Here is a 24,046-nt window from a genome sequence, read left to right as displayed (position 1 = left end):
CAAATATGCTTGTGAATAAGTCGGATGAGGCAGCGAACTTTGAAGGCAGCTTGGCATTATTTCTTTGTTGTCACTCATCATCGAAAACAGTTGTGATCATCTAGTAGATCTTTGTAAAAATATCATCCCAGACAGTCAAATTATGCCCAAGGTAAAAATGCTCTGAACCAAGTGCTCTGCAATTATTCTAAGTGAGCATTTTGAAGAAGATGTAATTGCAGATATTGGAGATCGAAATTTCAGCTTGCTAATAGATGAATCGAATGATATGACAGTGAATAAGATTTTAGGAATTGCCATTATTTATTATAGCAAGAAATTCAAGAGAATTATACATACATTTCTGAGCATGGTGGTTCTAGAAAAGTGTGATGCTAGTAGTATTGTGGTTGCACTGAAAAAAGAGCTGTTGACCTAGAAACTGGACATTAAAAATCTGCCAGTGTATTGATTAGTGTCAATAACAGTGTTTATTATTATTATTATTATTACACCTTCGGTACACCCCTCGAGGGTAAATACATAGAAATAAAAGCCGTTATCTGATTTTTTAAACTTTGTTTCTGTTTTCTTAGAGAGTGTTACTGTGATTAATATGTTTTATGTGAAATGATGGTAACTGTTGCAGTCCTAATGTGAGGAAGCTGATGATGATTATTATTCAGGCCTCCATGGAATCAAGAGACTCATCATGGGAGGTCCTTGCTAGGAAACACAAAGTCTATCATACCACTCATTAACTGTTCTTGCTCTCTCATCACTCTGAGGCAATGCATTCCATGGTTTAACCACCCTCCATGCAAAGAAACCACCACTGACCCTCTTGCTCACAGATTCCTTCCATAACTTCCAGGGATGACCCCTTGTCATCGCTCCTTCCTGCTGTTCCACCAAGCAAAAGAACTCCCCAGTGTCCACCCTGTAACTGCCTCTCAACAGTTTAAGTCTCAATCATATCACTTCTCCTTCTATCTACCAAACTCTGCAGTCCACATTCCCTCAGCCGTTCCTCATAACTAACATTGTACAGTCCTGAAACCATCTTTTTATTATCTGCCTTTGTACCCTTTCCACAGTGAATTTTTTCCCCTTCAAATCCCGGGGACCAAATTTTAGAAAAATAGTCTAAGTGTACTCTGATCAGGATCTTATACAACAGAATTATAACTCTTTTATCTCTGCGGGTCAGCGTTCTTCTCATTATTGCAGCAATCCTCTGGGTTACCTTCACCACCTTTGCAATATACTGCCTAAATTTCAGTTTTCTATGAATCATCACCACCAGATCACTTGTCTCCCCTACTTCCTCCAGTACAGCTTCTCCAATTGAGTATGCAGCCTCCCATCGATGTATCCCAAACGTCAAGACTTTGCATTTTGCTGCATTAAACGGATACCCCCATTCATTTGCCCATCTGTCTAGTTTATTCAAATCCTTTTGCACAGCTGCTGCATCTCCACTATTACTGATAACCCTTTCCAACTTCACATCATCTGCAAACAACTGAATATCCTCTTGCAACCCATTGACAATGTCATTGATATAAAGATTAAACAATACAGGTCCCTGTTGAATTGGATTTAAATGGTATTGATGTGAACACAGATTGATACGAAAATACCTATTTATTAACTTAAAAGCTAATATTTCGCTGCACATGAAAAAAGTTTGTTACAAATGCAAGGCAACCACAATCCAGTGTAACAGTGGGGGGGGGGGGGTAGTAATATAAGTAATTGCAGCGTGCAACACAAGACTAAAGTCCTAATATGGCGCCATCTAAGTTTAAAAGAAGAAAAAAAAACAGTAGTCCAAAGTTTTGAAAAAAATATAGTAGTCCTTGAAAAGGAAACTTACTAAATTCACAATTTCCCCCTGATAAATTTCAGCTATTTAAATTCATAGTACAGGCAGGTTATTTTTCATGGAAAGGGAAAATATACAAACAATTAAATGGAACAGCTATGGGATCCCCCCCCCCCCCCCTAGCCAACTTCTACATAGAACATCTGGAAAAGCTAGCTATCAACACAGCCACTCTCAAACCTAGTCTCTGGCTATGCTATGTTGATGATGTGTTCGCTATTTGGCCACATGGCCCAGACACATTGAATACATTTTTAGTGCATCTAAATAGCCAGCACACTAAAATCCACTTTAAAATGGAACTAGAAGCCAATGACTGCCTGCCCTTCCTGGACACACTGATCACACGTCTTCCAGAAGGTTCCTTATCATTTTCGCTTTATAGAAAACAAATCCACACACACAGGGAGATATTTACACAAACAATCACACCATCACCCTTCTCAACAATATGGTATCTTAAAAACACTAACCCATAGAGCTAGAGCAATCTGTTCCAATGACATTGCTCTCACTGCTGAACTTTCTCACCTGTGCCACACCTTCCTAACCAATGGCTATAATCCCCATAAGATAGATAAAATACTAAATGCTACCCAGAAATCCTCCTCACTATCTACCACAGAAGACTACAACAAAACTATCACCATCCTGTACATCAAAGGCACATCTGAAAAGATATCTAGGGTGCTTAACAAACACCAACTGCACACTGTATTTAAACCTTATGTGAAATTGGCAACTCTCATCCTTTCACCTAAGGACATATTCACTCCTTTATCACATCCAGGAGTCTATGAAGTACCCTGTTCTTGTCATCGAGCCTACTACAGACAGACAGGAAGAACTGTGGACATCTGCCTCAGTGAACACAAAAATATATCCGGCACTTTCACTATAGCAAGTTGGGTCTGGCAGACCATGCTTTGGATACCCCTGCACACAGGATCAATTGGAAAAAAACAAAAGTACTGCACATACGCTTCTACAAGTCAGACAGGTTGTTCCTGGAATCAACAGAAGCCTTAAAACATACTCCAAACCTTAACAAGTATGGCTGTATAAATAGTCATCCTAAGACCAAATTAATATTTATTACTTTTATTTTATTTTATTTTTTCAAACTTTCTAAGACTATCATTTGGACTACTATTTCAAAACTTTGAACTTTATTTATTTATTTATTTTTTTTAAACCTAGATGGCACCATATTAGGACTTTAGTCTTGTGTTGCACGCTGTAGTTACTTGTATTAGCCCCACTGTTACACCGGATTGTGGTTGTCTTGCATTTGTAATAAACTTTGTGTTGTGTGCTCTGAAGATGCTGGATATAATACCAGCGAAATATTAGCTTTTAACTTAATAAATAGTTATTTTCTTATCCATCTGTGTTCATATCTTACCGTGAAATCTATTACAACACGTCTGACGAACACATAAGCCTATCCACGCGTATTAGCTTTTAAGTTAATAAATAGTTATTTTCTTATCAATCTGTGTTCGCATCAATACCATTTAAATCATTTCAACATGTGTGACGAACACATAACCCTATCCACGTGTTTAAATACAGGTCCCTGTACTGAGCCCTGTGGAACCTCACTTGTAACTTTCTGCTTCCTTGATATTGCCCCACAATAAACAACTCTCTGATACCTATCAGACAGCCAAACCTGAATCCAGTTGACTAACCAGACATCTAAACCCTTCTGTAACTTAAATATCAGCTTATCATGTGGTACTCTGTCAAATGCCTTTGCATAATCCAAAAAAATGGCAGTATATGTCTTTCCTTCATCTCTTCCCAGCTTATACTGCTGTAGTTAAAATCTCCCATAACAATCATTCTTCTTACACTTGCCAAGCTCAACTGCCTAAACATCTCCTGCTCCCTGCCCTCTGTGCTCCTTGGCTTGTAGCAGCACCCCACTAAATATCCTGTCTTGCTCACACACCTCTACCTCACACCATATGCTTTTAAAACCATTAGTGTTACTGCCTTCCAAAATCCCCACTCTTAGAGGACATAAGTCATCACTTATCATAAGCAGTACTTCACCACCAAGTTTCCCTTTCCTATCCTGTCGAAAAATGCTGTATCCTGTGATTATACCATCTTCTGTCAGCCACTTCTCAGAGATCACAATAATCTTTGGCCAGGCTGGTGCTATCAGCTTCACCAATTCATCTCCTTTATTTTGGATACTTCTGGCAAGTATAAAGCATAAAAATGTCACTGCTTCTATACCTATCATTATTCCCTCCAGGCCCCACTGGACTCAGTGTTACCTGATGTTGTCTCCCTTCCCCACAAGTACCCAACTCCTGCTACCATCCACCCTGGGAATTCTAGTTTCACTGCATTTACACACCGACTCGTTCAGAAAACAGCAATCTCTCCAGATGCATGCGTCCTTCCTCATTCGAATGCAAGCGGTCTCTCACATACAGTTCCCTTCTGTCCACAAATGCCCTCCAACCATTCACATATTCCAATCCTCTCTTCTGACACATTCTGGCTATTATGCTATTCATTATTTCTGCTCAGCTCGTTATTATTATACCTGGGTAACACACGCTATCTTTCCTATCTGCATTTTATTTTCTACAACCTCAAGCATGAATCTCAGCTCTCTCGCCACCCGTTTTACATTGCCTCTCAAGTCATTCATGCTCACCATCACAATCATCTCATCCATCATGCTTAATTGTCATAGCCACACTTTCTATTGTTCCTCCAGGCAAACGCTCCCCTGTTATCCTATCTTGCACATCAAGGATCATCAAGTCTCCATACATCATACCTCTTACCACTCTGTTTCTTGATTGCTCACCTGCATCCCTAACTCTCTCTCTGTGTTTCCTCTACTTACCTGCTGTCCTGGCATTACTCTATCCCTGGTTCCAGCACACCCTCGCATATTTCTCATTTCCTCTCTCCAACTGTTTCCATTCTCTCCTCTTCTATCATTCCCTGTCTTCTGCTGTTTCTATTCTCTCATCTTCTATCATTTCCATCTCTCTCACTCCTACTTACATTGCCTCTCTGAAGTCTTTCATGCCCACCATCACAATAATTTATCCACCATTTCATCCCGCTTAATTACCATAGCCACACTTTCTATCATTCCTCTCCTAACACTCCTCTGGCATCCTATCTTGTACACCATCGATCATCGAGTCTCCATACATCACACCTGTTATTGCGCTGTTCCTTGATTGGTCACCTGCATCCCTCACTCTCTCTCCTCTAACCCTTTCTCTCTGTGTTCCCTTACATGCTGCCCTGTCATCACTCTATCCCTGGTTCCAGCATTCCCTTGCATTCTTCTCATTTCCTCTCTTTGGCTTTTTCCATTCTTTCCTCTTCTATCATTCCCATACCTATCTCTCATTCGCTCTCTTTTACTGTTTCTATTCTCTCCTCTTTTCTCATTCCCTCTCTTCTACTGATCCTATTCTCTACTCTTCTATCATTCCCATACCCCCATTATTCCCTCTTTCTCCTACTATTTTTATTCTCTCCTCTCCTATCATTCCCATAACTCTCTGTCACTCCTACTATGATTCACCTAAATCTCATCTTTCATACTCCTCATCTCATTCCTGAGACATTCCAGCTCCTCTTTCAGCTCATCTACCTCTCTCTACAAGTTAGTCACTCTTACTCATGATTCATCTCCCCAATCAAGACCATCTCCAAAAACTTCAACAATCATTCAAGCCTTCCACACTCCCCACTCTTATTTCGCTCGTCATTGTCACCTATCACACTACTCGTCTCTTGAGATTCTTCCGTCTCTGACAGAACGAGGTCATTTATCATAATATCCAAATCACTAAGTTCCTCCTATTTCCTACATCTTGCACATATAGGTACTCCCCCTTCTCTCATTCGCTATATATCCATCTGCTGGGAAGCATACATTCCACAAAATCCTTTGTTATGTTATGCAAAATAGTCCTTAACCCTTTCATGGACGGCTACTATTGGTTTACTTCACAGCTCCATGAGACATGTTTTGTAACCTCTGAATGCAATCCACAGTTGTAAATTGCTTTTAATTTGTACTGTGTAGCCAAGATGGCAGAAATTAATGCATGAGAAGGTTAAATGGGGGAGGGCTTGGTGACGCCATTTGTATTTAGAGCTGTGGCTGTCACCATCATTCACTGAGTGCCGAGAAACTACTAAACTAAAAGCTAAATACTACATTATACGCTCTACTGTAAGCTAATTCACTTATGCAATACTACAAGTATAAACTATATTTAACTATACTAAATAACAAAAACTTATCTTCTCTTCCACTGCAGATGTATCCAATTCTGACCTCGCCTTCTCGCTAACCCAAAAATAACACAATGTGACAACGAAACTCCAAAAGCAGCACCACTAAAGAATACTTGTGTTACTGAGGAGGGGGGGGGGGGGGAATGTAGCACAATTCGCGACAGATGTCACACTATACAGCATTTTGCCAGTCAAGTAGTGCTGTAAAGACTATCATATTCCATCATCAACACTAAGTAATATTAGAACAATGGACACACATAAAGCTAAAAATGGAAGTGAAATAAGCACAGAAGACCATTTTGGAAGATGTCGTTAGCCACTCTAAATTAAATGCATTTAATTTAGAGTAAAGTAAGTAACTGAAAACTATCTGCCACTTCTAAAATTTTAGCTTCAAATTTTTATTTTCAACTCCTTATTAGTGTTAACTGTTTTTAGTAATAATCTTTGCAACAGTATCCTACATCTTAAGGTAGGCACATGGCTGTTTGTTCTTTACACTATGGTATCCATTGACTTTTTACCAAGTGCTCTCTCTCTCTTTGTATGTGTTATATTTATTTATTCTTTTATTTACAGACTATTCAAGATTAATTTCAGAAATATGATAGTGAAAAAAAAAAGATTCAAAAATAGTGTTTATTTATTGTTACTGTTAGCAAGGAAAAAGAATATTGGTAATTTAAATTTACTGAAATACAAAATGGAAATTTAAAAAAAATTATTTATAAAGAATACATAAGCAGAGTGTGCGTGTGTTTTGTCATGGACTTTTAAAAGTCCCCCCCCCCCCCCCCCTGGATGGAGCGTTATTTTGTGAGAGTGAAATTTTTTGTTCCTAATCAAAACAATATAGTGGAGGGAAAGAAAAAACGCTCCTCTGGTTTAAATCTATAACCTAAACATCAATTATTTCTGTAGAAGAGAATTATATTTACAAAAACAATATACTTCATTTCACTCCTGAATAATTGTCTGAGGATCAAAAAAAAAAAAGGTATTCATTCTTCAGATATTTATTTTATCACCTGTTATATATATACTCTCCATCCTGCTTGTAGTTTTGAATTACACTCCAACATGGATGTTTGTGAATGTGTTTAGGTGATAAGATACAGAACGGAGCAACCTCATTCTGAAATGCATGATGTATCCATGTGCTGAAAGACTTCACAATTAAAATATGCAAAAGAAAAAACTCTTCATAACCCAATATATGAAATTTTAAAGCACAGTGATCAGATTTTTCTCTGGTCCTTACGCTCTGTTATTATCATCATGGTTCCTTCAAGTACTCATATAGGCAGACCCCTTTTAAGTCACTCATGCCTGAATACCTATCATCTCTCTTTCTCTCTCTCTCTCTCAGTACATTAACAGTCTATCCTCAGGAGCTAGAAGTGGGGGTGTTCCAATGTTCTATTCCCACCTGTCTTAAGCCAAAAAAATCTTACTTGTATCTATAATATAAGATACCATAATTAATCTTGTTTATTATATTATGCTCTCTATTTATTTCTGAATCTCTGAATGCTACATTCTCTCAATCTGATCTCGTATTGGCAATTTCATAGGCTATTATTGTTTCTGTTATTTGCTACTGGATCTTTTCAGCTATCTCCTTGGTACCCGGATGATCATTATCTCTGCACAATAGCCTAGAGGTGGTCTTATGAAACCCTTATAAAGTAGAGAGAGTGTAACACATTTTTCTTATAAGTTAGTGTTCTCTTCAATATTGCAGTTATCCAATGTGATGCATTAACCACTTTAGCACTGTTTCACCCCTTCCATTTTAATTTGTGTCCACTATAACTCCAAAGTAGCTTTATTCACTGTGTGCAGAAAAATCCAATTAATATAATGCTCTTCTTGCAGTGTTGTCAGTTTAAAATTTATGACCTTGCTCTTGAAAACATTAAATCGACATTAACATCTGCCTGTTACATTAGTTTGGTCAAATCAACTTGCAGAGATTTTGTATATCTCTTATCACTCACCCTAAGTTGGCATCTTCAGCACATAACTGGATGTCAGCCACTAGACCCTTTCCCCAAAGTTAAACAATGTCCAAAATACAGAACCGTGAGTTCCAGTGTATATAACACAACTGCATATGCAAAACCATATCAAATACCACAGTAAACTCCTGAAGTATTATGATTTATCTGTTTTCCCTTTTCCAACTCTGCTGTCGCTCTATTATAGAACATGTATAGATTGCTAAAGCAACAGCTATTCCTCAACAATTCCTCAACAAACCATGCTGCCCTCTACAGATTATCATAGTACTATCTACCTGTCTCTACATGTGATTTTCAACCAGCTTTTCCTATACTGTGATGACACACAAAGATGATGATTGATCTGTAACTCTTTCTAGCATCATCTTTATAATGAAATTATTTTGCTACCTCCATTCATTATGAACCATGCACGTGCTGACACTTGAACTTGAACACTCAGGGCAGTACATGCCAACTCTCTTTCCTGTTCCTTTAGAAACCATACCAATATTCCATCCAATCCCCACTGAAGTTTCAAATCAAGTTCTTGATTTGAAACTGCAGGCCATAAGGCAAACTCAAGTGTTATAATTCTTTGGGTTCGATATCAAAGAAAGAAAGGGTCCAGGGAAGGAAAAAAAAAATTCACATTTGATGTCAGTAGATGGCGTATGGTCACTTCCATACCTCACCAGGTTTTGGAAGTAAAGTCTTCTGCTAGAATAAGTGGTAGGGTTGCAGATTCCCTTTCCACATATAGTCTGAAACCCATGGGGATTCGAACCCACAGCCTCTTGACTGGAGAGCAGACACGCTAACCAATTGGCTAACCAGGCTGGCTCTCCCCGGGGAAGAAAAGAAAACTAAATTGAACATTTAAAAGCTCAGCACTCTTTCTGGCACTTTCCTATTTGGATTTGCTAAGGTTATTTTTTCATGGTAATGCTTTATATTACTTACAACAAAATTTTCTTGCATTTCACATGCCTTGTTTGTCTGATTTCTTAACTACTTTCATAATCTTTTTTTTTTTCACCATGACCATGACACTTTCCTATTTGGATTTGCTGAGGTTATTTTTTCATGGTAATGTTTTTTATTACTTACAACAAAATTTTCTTGCATTACACATGCCTTGTTGGGCTACTTTCATAATCTATTTTTTTTTCCCTTTCTCACCATGACCATAACTCTTCCACCCTACTCTTTGTACTGTTGTTGAGCCTCGTTGTCACTCTTCTCATGATATCAGTGCTACAGCGTTGTCTTTTTATGCAGTCTTACTTGAAAGTGTTAATTAATTTAACTCCCATGTGATTTATTTTTCCTAATTTTGGGGATCTCTTTCTTCATACTTTAACATCCTTTGACTGATTCCACTGTTGATGAAAAATCTTTGATCCATCAATACACAAACTTTCTTTAATTGAAGTTATTTGCATCTGTGGGAGTTTATTTTCATCTGCTTATTAACTGAAATGAACTTTGCCTCCTATGTAAATATGTGCATTGCTCTTTGCTTTTCTTTCACCTCGAATCTTTCCTCCCTGGGTTTACTGCCATTTGTTATTGTTTCAGTGTTTACAAAATTTCAGAAGGTAAGAAATTCTCTTTTTTATTTTGTGCTGAAAAGAGTTGTTCCTTGAAAGGCATAACTTATCTGCTAACTTACTTCTTTGTTTTATAAGCCACCTATGCCTTATTTTATGTTTGTTGATGTTTGTTTGTTTGTGTAAATGATGGGAGAGAGAGAGAGAATTAAGAAAATTCTTTTTGTAAACAATGCAAATTGTCATACAGATCTATATTACTCTGCTTAAAAGATGAAACATGAAATATGTGGCTAAATTAAGGTTTCAGAACATTTATTTTAAGCCAGCAGTAATGATTTCAGGGTGATTACATTTTCTAGTGCCCTTATTTGTCTGATTAATATTTTTTTAAGCAGTTATCCTTATTAAAAGGCCTTTACATGCTGAGAGACTGGGTTTTGAAATATATTTATAGTTGCTACAGGAACAACTATTTTTTCCATAATGTGAAGGATACAAATATGATCAGTCACCCACAGATGTAAGGTTAACAGATTGCTTTGGCCATTAAATCTTGTTGCTGAATACATACCCATAATTCACAGGAAGAAAGCCATAGTATTGAACATAAGCAGCTACAAGTTTGAAATTCATGAATTCTTTTCTGTTATTAGTTGTTGCATCAGGTTGTCAAAAATTTAAGTAACACTTTCAGTCTTTGATCTTGGTCACAATAGGCAGGACTGCCTAATGATTCCCACAGAAGCTGGACAGATTGAGAAAGAAACATTACTTACATGTTTCTTTCTTGTATTGTCTATATGCACATCTCTTAGTATACCTGCCCATCCAGTGGTTCTCTGATGATGCCAGAGACAGGGCCGTCGCCAGATTAGATCGTGTCCTGAGGCAAACAATTAAATATAGCCCCTGATGGATTATAAGACAAAAATATGAAAAAATTTCCAATTGCTATTTTATTTTTATTACAAGAGAAACATTAATGCAAAATGATTACATAATATTATTAAATGTTTTCTTTATGGGGATACGGCATGATAAAATTGTTTATATGCTCTTCTAAATTTAAATTATAAGCTATGTTCATCTTTGTCGATATAGTTGCTAGACCAACCAATCTTTCTTGTGTCATTGCTGTTCGCAAATAAGTTTTAATCAGTTTAAGATTGGAAAAAATCTTCTTTCCGCACTACACTAACGGATTGTTAGCGTAGTGCGGAAGCATAGTGACGCTGTGTACCACAATATGGCTGAATGAGTGCCCTTATTAAGCTGCGGTGTGAGGCAGGCTGCCTCTATGCTACACCCTGTCGATGGTACTGCGCAAGTTGACATTATCAGGGAACAGTATTGAAAATAATACATAAGCATTTAATTGTTATATCTAAAACCATGCCATGCATTTCCTAAAATAGTATAATTTAAAACCTATGTTCAGTCCCTTCTGAACGTGAAACATATTCATAAAAATAAGTGATTGCTCATAGAAGTGAATGAACCATCACCTCATTCATAAATAAGAGGTAATGTTTCATTCACATCTGTGAGTAAGCATTTATTTTTGTGCTTCATTTTTTGCATTCATTGTGCTTGTAGTTTGTTTTCTGCATTTACCAAATGTTTTAATGTATTTTAAATTCTTTTTATAAACTTGTTACTCTTGCATGCCAGTCTGCTTGCTTGCCTGCTTGCTTGCCTGCTTGTTGAGATGCATGTTATCTTTTTCAGCAGTAATCAAAATTGGTAGTTCCATTCAGAGGTCCCATTCAGCTAGGCTTGCTGCTGAAGGTACTGAGTTGCTGCTTTTATTTTATTTGTAAAAATTGTTTCATGTGAATATTACTCTAATTTAAATTAATGAATTTAAAATCTAATTATTAGTTTGACATTTATTTGTGTTAGATATTTTCATTTAGTACTGATATAATTTGTACTTATAATATGTATATAATATATAGATGTATGAATGAATAAGTTTAATTTTTTATAAACTAGGTCAGCTAGGTCTTCAATTGTATTGATGGAAAGATTATGGGAAAAAAAAAAGCTGCAAAATATGTAAATTTGCCTTTTAGTTAAAATACACATTTTTACTTAAATTGTTTAAATTAAGGGGATATTAAATCCCACATTGTTTTAAAACTGAATAAGAAACTCAAAGATCGGAATCAAAGCGTTTCTTGCCGAATATATAGTGACTATAAAAGTATCGGCGACTACTGGCGTAAGCTAAAGCACGTAGTCCAAGTACATAGTACAAACTAGGGCAACTCATAGCAAAGGTGGGGAAAGTTCTGATCGCTATTCTTAGTATTTCCCATAATGTAAAACTCATCTCCTAGAAGATGTATGATGTTATACGTTATGGTGGGAGGTCACTACCCAGACCGGTTTCGATCTTTATTGAGATCTCATCAGTGAGTAGCTAGACCAATATAATACTAAGGGTATAGCAAAAAGAACTTATATACTCTGCTAATACGAGTTGTCAAAATTTGCACTCATAAATTATTTAAAATAAAGAGCCAATAGGCTTCATTTCGGCGATGTAAACATTATTTAAATTAAGGGGGATATTAAATCCCACATTGTTTTAAAACCGAATAAGAAACTCAAAGATCGGAATCAAAAAGTTTCTTGCCGAATATATAGTGACTATAAAATTATCAGCGACTACTGGCGTAAGTTAAAGCATGTAGTCCAAGTACGTAGTACAAACTAGGGCAACTGATAGCAAAGGTGGGGAAAGTTCTGATTGCTATGCTTAGTATTTCCCATAATGTAAAACCCATCTCCTAGAAGATGTATTATGTTATACATTATGGTGGGCTGTCACTACCCAGACTGGTTTCGATCTTTATTGAGATCTCATCAGTGAGTAGCTAGACCAATATAATACTAAGGATGTAGTGAAAAGAACTTGTATACTCTGCTAATACGAGTTGTCAAAAAGGCACACCCATAAATTATTTAAAATAAAGAGCCAATAAGCTTCATTTCGGCATGTAAACATTATTTAAATTAAGGGGATTTAATATCCCCTGAATTAAATAATGTTTACATCACTGAAATGAAGCCTATTGGCTCTTTATTTTAAACACATTTTTACATTTACCTAAACCTTGTTAACAGTTTAAAAAACAATAATCATTTGAATGGATATGACAGTAGACTATACGGTTTTATAGTTGAAATGGGAAGAGAAATCAGTATGAAACAGTCTTCTCTTCATGAAAAGAATCTGTGCATTTTATTTGTCTGGGCCAGCTTATCAAAAGCAGACCACTCTTTTAGCTAATATAATTAAATATTTAACATTGTATTTACAATTTATATGGTTTTGTAATTTGTAAATAATGTGTAAATACATATTACAGCACAATGAAGTAATGTTTATACATTTAAAAACTGTCTCTTGTTTGTCTTTCGTTTAAGCCAATAGAGAAATACAGTTTGGTCAGCTAGGTCTCCAATTGCTAGCACATGCTCATTTGTTGAGTATCCAGTGGATACCTACTAACAGGCCGCACCATGTTGATAGTGCGAATTGGACATTAGGTCATAAGCCCTAGTCAGTTCTCCCCATTTCTGAAAGGTTATGTGTAATTCTCCAAGTTATCTATCTTTGAGTGACCCCCATAGAGCATTTTAGTAATATTAAGTTCCTTATTTAAATTAAGGGGATATTAAATCCCACATTGTTTTAAAACTGAATAAGAAACTCAAAGATTGGAATCGGAGAGTTTCATGCCGAATATAGTATAGTAAACTATAAAATATCGGTGACTACTAGCATGAGCTAATGCACGTAGTCCAAGTATAGTACTTGGACTACGTGCATTAGCTCACAAACTTGGGCAACTTGCAGCAAAGGTGGTAAAGTTCTGATCACTATTCTTGGTATTTTCCATAATGTAAAACACATTTCCTAGGAAATGTATGCTGTTATTACATTATGGTGGGAGGTCACTACCCAGACCGATTTCAGCCTTTATTGGGGCTTCATCAGTGAGTAGCTAGACCAAAATAATACCCAAAGGGTATAGCGAAAAGAACTTATATACTCTGCTATACGAGTTGTCAAAAAGGTGCCCCCATTAAGTTACTTAAATATAAGGAGCCAGTAGGCTTCATTTTGGTGATATAAACATTATTTAAATTAAGGGGATATTAAATCCCACATTGTTTTAAAACCGAATAAGAAACTCAAGGGATTGGAATCAGAGTTTCATGCCGAATATAGTATAGTAAACTATAAAAGTATCGGTGACTACTAGCGTGAGCTAATGCACATAGTCCAAGTACGTCGTACAAACTCGGGCAACTCGCAGCAAAGGTTGTAAAGTTCTGATCGCCATTCTTGGTATTTTCCATAATGTAAAACACATTTCCTAGGAAACGTATGCTGTTATTACATTATGGTGGGAGGTCACTACCCAGACTGGTTTCAGCCTTTATTGAGGCTTCATCAGTGAGTAGCTAGACCAAAATAATACCAAAGGGTACAGCGAAAAGAACTTATATACTCTGCTATACGAGTTGTCAAAAAGGTGCACCCATTAAATTACTTAAATGTAAAGAGCCAATAGTTAAGTTCCTTAAGTTGTCAATAAAGCCAGAATTTATTGCTACTAGTACTCCCTCCTTTCTCTGATCACTGTTGCATGAATATTTGTAGAACTCTTCATGGATGGGAGCCACATAAAAAAAATAATATAACATCCATTGTTTATTATTTAACAGGATCTCACCTGATTTAATCTTCATCTCTGTCTGTTCTTGAGGGTTAGGCAGAGTTTAAGTTTAGGAGCTGCATTTCAAAGGTGAAATCATCACATTGGATAAGAATAAGGGACTTATTCTTGGTCACTGGGTTCAGAAGAGATCCACCAGTAATTGCACAGTATATTAGCCTATGGAACTGTGCATATGAGGATAGACTGAGAGAATGTGGTGTTGAAGTTTGAGTAATAAAAGGAAGAGAGGTGATATGATAGAAATGTAAGTCAGAAAGGCAATCTTACAGTATTAACACAAGCAAGATTTTGCAGTTCATATAGAAGGAGAGCTTTAAGAGCAACCCTTGAAAATGAATAAAGGTATGGTTAAGAAGGATGTGAGGTCTAGGTTCTTCTAATGATATGTAGTGAATGAATGGATTAAAGAAGTAACATCAGAACTCGTCATGATATTGGTATTATTTAAAACTACATTTTTATTAATGATTTGAAGTAGATAGAATTTTTTATATAAAATGAATCATGGCTAGTAAGGGGGCGATATTTAAAGATTCAGCTATTTGATTACTTTAAAGGATGGAGACTCAGCAGCATCTACTGTGGAATAGAGAGGATTATTGGATTTATGAATTTTAAGCTAACCATATATTCTGAGGGGGGGGGGGGTTCGTATCAATACTGTTGATGTGAACTAAATGTTTGAGTTTGTTTAATAATTCAGGGCACCAAGGTGTGGCATTATTAAGTCTTTTTAATGTCCCCCCCCCCCCCCTAGGAATTAGTGGGTTCATAAATCTCAAAGTTTATTAGTAGAGGAGTGAGCAACACAATCATTTTTCAATTATAATCACTGGTATTGAGGACCACGGTAGCATTACCCTTATTGGCTCTAGTAATTTTTTTTTTTTTTCTTTGTGTAATTTAAAGAGAGCAGAGAATTTCTTTTAGATAGTGAAGCTTGTGGCAGGATACGAGTGTGTGCTGAAAAGTTGTGGTAACCATCATGAAAGAATTCAGGTAGAACCATGTCTTCTTATATATCCTAAAAGAATAAGAACTAATTATTACATGTTGAATTGGATTTAAATGGTATTGATACGAACACAGATTGATAAGAAAATAACTATTTATTAACTTAAAAGCTAATATTTCGCTGGTTTTATATCCAGCATCTTCAGAGCACACAAACAAAGTTTGTTACAAATGGGAGACAACCACAGTTCGGTGTAACAGTGGGGCTAGTATAAGTAATTGCAGCGTGCATCACAAAACTAACATCCTAATACGGTGCCATCTAAGTTAAAAAAAAAAAAAAACAGTAGTCCAAAGTTTTGAAAAAACTATAGTAGTCCTTGAAACTTTTGAAAAATAGTAGTCCAAGTTTAGAAAAAAATAAAATTAAAATAAATAAATATTAATTTGGTCTTAGGATGACTGTCTACCAAATCTTTGGTAGATTTATACAGCCATACTTGTTAAGGCTTGGAGTATGTTTTAAAGCTTCTGTTGACTTGTAGAATCTTCTGTGCAGTTTTTTCCAATTGATCCTGTGTGCTGGGGTATCCAAAGCATGGTCTGCCAAACTCGACTTGCCATAACGAAAGTGCCGGATATATTTTTTGTGTTCACTGAGGCGGATGTCCACAGTTCTGCCTGTAGTAGGCTCGGTGACAAGAACAGGGCACTTCATAGACTCCTGGATGTGATAAAGGAGTGAATCTGCCCTTAGGTGAATGGATGAGAGTTGCCAATTTCACATAAGGTTTAAATACAGTGTGCAGTTGGTGTTTGTTAAGCACCCTAGATATCTTTTCAGATGTGCCTTTGATGTACAGGATGGTGATAGTTTTGTTGTAGTCTTCTGTGGTAGATAGTGAGGAGGATTTCTGGGTAGCATTTAGTATTTTATCTATCTTATAGGGATTATAGCCATTGGTTAGGAAGGTGTGGCACAGGTGAGAAAGTTCAGCAGTGAGAGCAATGTCATTGGAACAGATTGCTCTAGCTCTATGGGTTAGTGTTTTTAAGATACCATATTGTTGAGAAGGGTGATGGTGTGATTGTTTGTGTAAATATCTCCCTGTGTGTGTGGGTTTGTTTTCTATAAACCGAAAATGATAAGGAACCTTCTGGAAGACGTGTGATCAGTGTGTCCAGGAAGGGCAGGCAGTCATTGGCTTCTAGTTCCATTTTAAAGTGGATTTTAGTGTGCTGGCTATTTAGATGCACTAAAAATGTATTCAATGTGTCTGGACCACGTGGCCAAATAGCAAACACATCATCAACATAGCGTAGCCAGAGACTAGGTTTGAGAGTGGCTGTGTTGATAGCTAGCTTTTCCAGATGTTCTATGTAGAAGTTGGCTAAGGGGGGGGATCCCATAGCTGTCCCATCTAATTGTTTGTATATTTTCCCTTTCCATGTAAAATAATTTGCCTGTACTGTGAATTTAAATAGCTGAAATATATCAGGGGGAAATTGTAAATTTAGTAAGTTAAATGTTTCAGTCAATGGTACATTAGTGAATAATGAGGTGGTATCAAAATTCACCATTAGGCCTGAACTTTTAAGGTGTGGTTTTCTAAATTATTTTTTAGGTGGGTAGAATTTTTAACCAAAGAGGGAGAATTGTTTGTGCAAGTGGTTAGTAGTTTGGCTAGTTTATATGTAGGACTGTTTATACTATCTACAATAGGGTATAAAGGTGTACCTTGTTTGTGGATTTTTGGAGCTCCATATATTCTGGGTGTTTTAACGTGAAAGGGCTTGAGTTTGTTGACCGTTTCTTTTGGCCAAGAAGTGACTTTGTTCAATAGCTTGCACACCTTATTCTTTTGTTAGTTGATGGGATCTCAATCTATAATTTGATACGTTGATCGGTCTTGGAGAAGTGTGTGCATTTTGCTTTCATATTCTGTTATATCCATTACTACAGTTGCGTTTCCTTTGTCTGATTTGGTTATTGTAATGTGGTTATTATTGCGTAGCTCTTTTAGAGCCATTATTTCTTTATGTGGGAATATCATTTTTGGCAGCTGAACTGGTTAGTCTTCTTAAGGTGCCGAGGTACCAATTTGATACCAAACTGTATAAAAATTAAGAACATTTCACTCGGCCAAAGCCCAACATATTTATAAACGAGCGAGTTTAGCACTATTATGGGAACAGATATATATGCTACTCGCCGAGAACTTTCAAAAATAAATTCATGCATCAGTGCAATACGTGATATGCTATCTGACATTTTGAACCTGGAGCTATGGGATATCCTGGAGAGAATCTCCAACTCTACAGCCAATAAAGAATTTGCTAAAGTTAAAAACCGGCACCAGAAGAAATTTGAATTCCTCCAGCAGCGCAGTGCTATGCAGCATCCGCAATTACATTGTTGTGAACTTATCATTGTTAACCCCAACTAAAGACATCACGAGTGCATTAAGTCGTGGACACAATTTTGCTGTTACTCCTAAAGAAGTCCCAAAAACCAAAATAATGGCTTCCGTTGAACGTGGAATATACGACCTGCCTCCAGCAATAGCCAATAATATTAGATTAGACGTGGCCAATATCCTAATCCATTCTAAGTCTCCCAAAAATAATTTCAGCTGTCAATCAGCCATCAATTCCTCAGTAAGTATGCACACTTGTTTCACTAAATGGCAGATAGTAATGGTTGACATTACTATCTTCTCGTGTGATATCTGTTGTTCACTATGAACAACAGATATCAAATCTAGTAATAATTGTAATAACTGTAAAGTATTATAGATGAATTTACAGTTCATTTTAACATAAATATCAATATCAGACACACCACAAGTGCCAATTATAAAATATGTGGTTTACGAAACCAAAACTAATAAAATACTGACCTACAGAAACAATTGTAAAAAGAACGTAAATTGACAAAGGAAATGTAAATTGACTATTTTTACAGTACCCTGTCTAATAGCCAAGTGCTAGGGAGAGGATAGCGAGTTCACAAATGTAGCAGTCATGATAGAAAATTTATTATTTGTCTTTTGTAAAAGAATCAGAAGACTTGTTGATGATGAATGCAATAATTATTAGTTCATTTATGTAATTATTTCTCTCATAATTTCATTTGCTATCTGTATACTTTATTTTTATTTATTTATTTTTCCTCTGCTAATGCTATTACTGATTGTATTCTGTGTATATGCATGATTGTTGCATGTTTTTGCATGAAATCTTTAGCTATTGAAGATCATAACAAAAGTTTCCAGTATCGCAGCTTGTCAGAACGTAAGCCTAAGCAACATCACCACAGTAAGTTTCATTTATAAATAATTTACTCATTAGGATTTATATTTATTATACTTTGACATTCATGACACGTGACTATCATTCACTTAAAAAGTGAGTTCATTATGTGATAACTAGTGAAGTTTTGAAGATTTCTTTGATTTTGAAGATAACTGATTTTGAAACTTGAACTTGTGCAGAGTGAGTAATTATTTTTAGTTGTCATTTTAAAAAACAGGTCACACTCCTCTAAACTATTAGTGAGATTTATGACATTTCACCACTTATTAACCTTTTGACTCTGGATTAGCTTTGCTTTTGATGAGAACATAGTGCAGTAATATCAAAGGTTAATTACTTTTGAGTAGAACTACTTTAGTTTCTTTAGAACTATTGAAAATGTTGGTAATTTTACTAATTGCATTATTTACTTGGAAACATGGTTCTTTGTTATTTCACTTTATATATATTGTTTGAGAAAGACCAATCCTTATTCAAAATTTAAAAAAAAAATTAGCTTGTTCTTAATTTTCTCACAACCTTCTATGTATTATATTTCCTCAATGTAAATGAAGTATTCTACATTTTTTCCCTCTCACATTATTTTATATTTTATATTCAAAATTCAAAGTAAGGTCAGCATAAATTTCAGATTCCACTAAGCATTGAAGTCCAAACCACTTCTCATCTGTAATTTGTAAATGCTTCTAGATTTACTAATTTACTTGATGATTTGCAAAATTTAAAGACCTGAACATTGCATCTTTTCAAATTTGAAGTTCAGACTCTCTCTCAAAGTCTTGTTAATTTTTCAGTCAAGTACATTACTCAACAGCTACATTTGTAATCCATTAAAACCAGATATGGGTGGTCATGATGATTAGTAAAAAGAATGATTCACCACACGGAAATATGCCTTTTTTTTTGCACGTGCAGCAGTTTGTAGTTAAATTCCGAGCTAAACTACTGTCATGAAATGTGACCTAGTATAATAAATGTTTATAATATGGTGTTTTAGTATTAATATTCTGCCCCCCCCCCCCACTACACACACACACGGTCATTTATATCAAAGCATTGGGTGTAGTATATCCCTCAAATTAGTTTATTTTTAGTGTAAAAATGTATTTCTAAAATTGGAACATAAAATGAAATTTAGTTAATATGTGAAATAGGTGCCAATTTCATGTGCTGCTGTTGTATTACATAATAGTGGTAGTATATTGTGGAGTATTATATGCATAATATAGCAGAAATATATCATGATTGTAATAATACGTAACAGTGAGCATATATACTGATGAATATTAACATTTACTAGATCTAATAAATGTATTTATATCAGATAATAATGCTTTTAATCCATGCAACAATTAAAGAGTTTTTTAACATGTTTGCTGCCATGCTCCTCGGGCATAGTTTGTTACCGCGCGCCAAGTACTTTCACTTCTACAAGGTCAGTATGAGTTATCTCGTAGATGGCTTATCAGACAGAATTTTGTTTCATACGCCAACTAAGAGTAATCTCGTATCACCCACCACCTATGTCTTACATATGCTGACGACTGTGTAACTTGAGTTTAGAGTCAGTGACGTTCAGCATTCAGTGCATTAAGGTTATTGCATCTAGTCTTACAATTATTTAAAATTATCTAAATAAAAACCTTCAATTATGCCATGGCCAGTAAAAGAAAGCTTACTGATGAAGAATTAGAAGCCTATGCTAATATGAGCGATGATGAATGGAATGAATTATTTGGTTCTGATTCCGAAGATGATTATAATCCTACAGACGACGATGACTCTGGCGATGACTCAGATGATGATATATCGTATATGCTGAAAAAACTTCAAAAAATTGTTTTATTTGCATTAACAAATACACAGTTTACGCAACAATACCTCTTATACTATACTTTTGCTGAAATAATTTTCCTTCTACCAAGCCCCCAGACGTGCTCTCTGCTTTATTCACAAGCCAAGGGTCCAAATTAACGTGCTTGGCATAGGAGGTCGGTAATCGACATATGAGTATATTCGTAGTTGGCTTGTGATGCTCATATACCAACTATGCGTATACTCATAGTTGGCAGCGAACGTGTTAAGATCACATAATTACTGTTCAAAATTCTAGACATTTCAGCTAAAGGAGATGTGCTTTGCACTATAGGATACTAAGGCAAGTGATGTGAAGTCATTAGCTTCTTTTTGCGAGTTGCCCCAGTCCTGAAAATAGTTCTCTTTTTTTATGTTGTGCCCATACACGAGAAGTTGGTTGATTAAACTATAGTACATTAGTACTATGTATGGGTAGTGGGTTGGGAAAGGAGAAACTTGTTTACATTTGACTTAAATGACTGTAAATTGTATTCCTTGGGAACAAGGAATACAATTTACACGAATACAAAACATAACAGGAGGGAGACTGTTCCACAATACAGCAGTTGCAGGGATGAAGGAGGAGGAAAAGAAACTTGTTCTGTTTTAAGTGAAGGGATATTACATCCCATATTGTTTCATAGCTGAATAAGAAACTCAAGGAGTTTCATGCCGAATATGGAAACTATATAAAGTTCAGCGATTCCGACCGTAAGCAAATACCTGGATAGTGCAACACCTGACCCATTTGGTAGTGCAACATTGAGGCAACTCATAAGGTAATACCCCTTAACTTAAATAAGTTCATGTCGCCGAATTGAAGCCTTTGGCTCTTCATATAATTAGTAATTTATTAAGACACCTTCTTGGCAATCCTCATAGTAGGGTATGTAAGTTCTGTTCGCTACAAACTGAGTATTATCTAGGTCTACCTGCTCACTGATGAGACCTCAATTATTCAGCTATGAAACAATATGGGATGTAATATCCCTTAACTTAAATAAGTTCATGTTGCCGAATTGAAGCCTTTGGCTCTTCATATAATTAGTAATTTATTAAGACACCTTCTTGGCAATTCTCATAGTAGGGTATGTAAGTTCTGTTCGCTACAAACTTAGTATTATCTAGGCCTACCTACTCACTGATGAGACCTCAATAAAGGTTGAAACCGGTCTGGGTAGTGACCAGTGACCTTCTCTCATAATGTAGAACAGTAACACAGCTCCTAGGAGCTAGATTTCACATTATGGGTAAATACCAAGAATAGTGATCGGAGCTTGCTCCACCCTTACTATGAGTTGCCTCAGTGTTGCACTATCCAGGTATTTGCTTATACTTGGAATCGCCGAACTTTATATAGTTTCTATATTCGGCATGGAACTTCTTCAGTTTCTTATTCGGCTCTGAAACAACATGGGATATAATATCCCTTAACTTAAATAAGTTCATGTCGCCGAATTGAAGCCTTTGGCTCTTCATATAATTAGTAACTTGTTCTGTTTGTTTCTCGGTGCACAGTTCAGGTGCAAACTTGTTTTATTACACTTGGATAAAGGATTAAACCAAGTATATAATTTCTTGGTATCTTTAACTTATAGTATAATCAAGTGAAAAACTTCCAACATGTTCAACTGATTCTCTTCTAAACAAAACTGTCTATTATCAGAGAACTTTCAATAATTATGGCCTTCACCTTAATTGTCCTCAAGAAGTTTCCATAATTTATCTTACATATGTAACATGTTCATTGCCAATCAAGCTATATCGCGTGATGCGAGTTCTCACCAAATGGCTGATCACGCGTTATCGCATGGATGTCGCTAACTAAATAAAAAAAAAAAAAAAAAAAAATTTGGCCACCACACGAAATTCCAATTTTCAGCTTGGCAATGAAAGTGTTAAAGGATTTTCAAAAAGAACAGCAGGACTTCTTCACCAGATTGACCTGTAAGTCTCTTTCCATCCAGTTTATAAACTAAATACAGTCATTATGAAGAGGAAGTTACTTGTCTAAAAAAGACAAGTAACTTCCCCTTTATTATCCTATTCTTGTGCTTATGTTATTATGGACAGACTGCTTGTTCTGCACAAATTCATCTTGAAGAACATCAAGAATATATTTCACTTAAAGAGTCCATTAAGTCTGGTTTAGTGAGCCACACCTTATCTACAAAAACAGAATTCAGTGAAATAATACCAAGCTTCTACACAAAAACTATATGAAGAAAGCTCTAAAGCATATATTCACAATCCTAATCTTAACAGAAAAAGATCTTATACTTTCTCAATTTTGGGAAGTTATCCTAACTAACACTCACCATTCATGTATGTCAGAAATTGTAATTACTTATCTAAATAATTTATTTTTTATTGTAATTTATTTCTTAATATGTATTAATGTAGATGGAGTTATTCTCTGCAGTCAACAGTGCATATGCTATCATATACTTACAATATAATTATTCTCTCATTTTGTGGTTATCTTCTTATAGTACAAATGGCAAAATTTCTACAAATAAGTGATTTTACATGACTTCCATAATTATTTAGTATTATGATGTCTTTCACTTATGTCTCAATTTTCAAATCTGTTCTGCATTAAAAAGTGACTGTAAATTCTTTCAATCAGTCATTTGAGGGGGGGGGATATCTTCCTTATTTCGTGCTTTCACCCTTTGGAGTCAGAATTTGATAAGGAGTCCATGATTTCTCTTGGAAATCCTCCTTCCCCCTTTTTTTTTAATGTTAATTAGACCTGCAAAACGTTTGGAAAACTATAATACATTTTAGTGCCAACTGTTACCCTTCTTCAGTTGACAAGAAATCCAATCAATATTCTTTCCAATTTGAGTACATTACCTTCCTTTTTTTATATATTTGACAAACTTACAAAATTAAACTTCTACCTTTATAAACTCAAAAATCGATCTCCAAATTACCATTCATGTGGATGGCAGAGGGACTCATTGTAGGTGCAAAATTGTGTGTTGCAGTTAATATATAGAAGAGTTTAGAGATGTGCTCATGGTACGTGAAAGTATAAAGTTATTGTGTGTGTGTATTCTCTCTCTATATATATAGAGAGAGAGAGAGAGAGAGAATGTTAAGGAGTGTGGGAGAATGATAGTGAGATTGGGGATAAAGAGTTTAAGGTTGATGAAGACCAGATGTGAAAAATATGACTGGATAATAAATAAATAAAAACTGTACTACAATGGCAATTGAGACATTCTGATGACAACAACAGAATGTCTCAATTCTGAAGAAAAAATACCAAAAGGACAATTTTGAATTAATGGATATGATAGATCACGTCTAGTGTACCATGTCTTGAAAACTTGGCCAAGCAAAGCAGCACAAAAGATTCAATAGCTAAAGGTCATTAATTGAATTACTCTTAGTACTGATGAATGTACGTGACTTGAACAAATAAACATA

At 35.7% G+C, this 24,046-nt stretch overlaps 1 protein-coding gene across 4 annotated transcripts in view; it reads left to right on the top strand.

Annotated features, from left to right (window-relative positions):
• Positions 1 to 24,046, top strand: part of LOC150106320 (protein hu-li tai shao-like) — a 469,862-nt gene that overhangs the window by 410,467 nt on the left and 35,349 nt on the right. The window contains exons 15-16 of one of the 4 annotated variants that reach the window (XM_090393076.1): positions 11,457 to 11,513; positions 18,683 to 18,754. The exons of 1 other annotated variant lie outside the window; for it this stretch is intronic. In XM_090393076.1, coding sequence (XP_090249202.1) covers positions 11,457 to 11,513; positions 18,683 to 18,754 — 129 coding nt within the window. Of the gene's footprint in view, positions 1 to 11,453; positions 11,514 to 18,682; positions 18,755 to 24,046 lie in introns of all 4 variants that reach the window. 2 more of the 4 variants (XM_090393075.1, XM_090393077.1) reach the window with 2 other exon arrangements.

Source organism: Typopeltis vanoorti, chromosome 5, assembly GCF_054136105.1.
Source record: "Typopeltis vanoorti isolate ZY-2024b chromosome 5, IOZ_Tvanoo_1.0, whole genome shotgun sequence".
Classification (NCBI taxonomy): Eukaryota; Metazoa; Arthropoda; class Arachnida; order Uropygi; family Thelyphonidae; genus Typopeltis; species Typopeltis vanoorti.
This window is presented reverse-complemented; position numbering and strand designations above follow the sequence as displayed.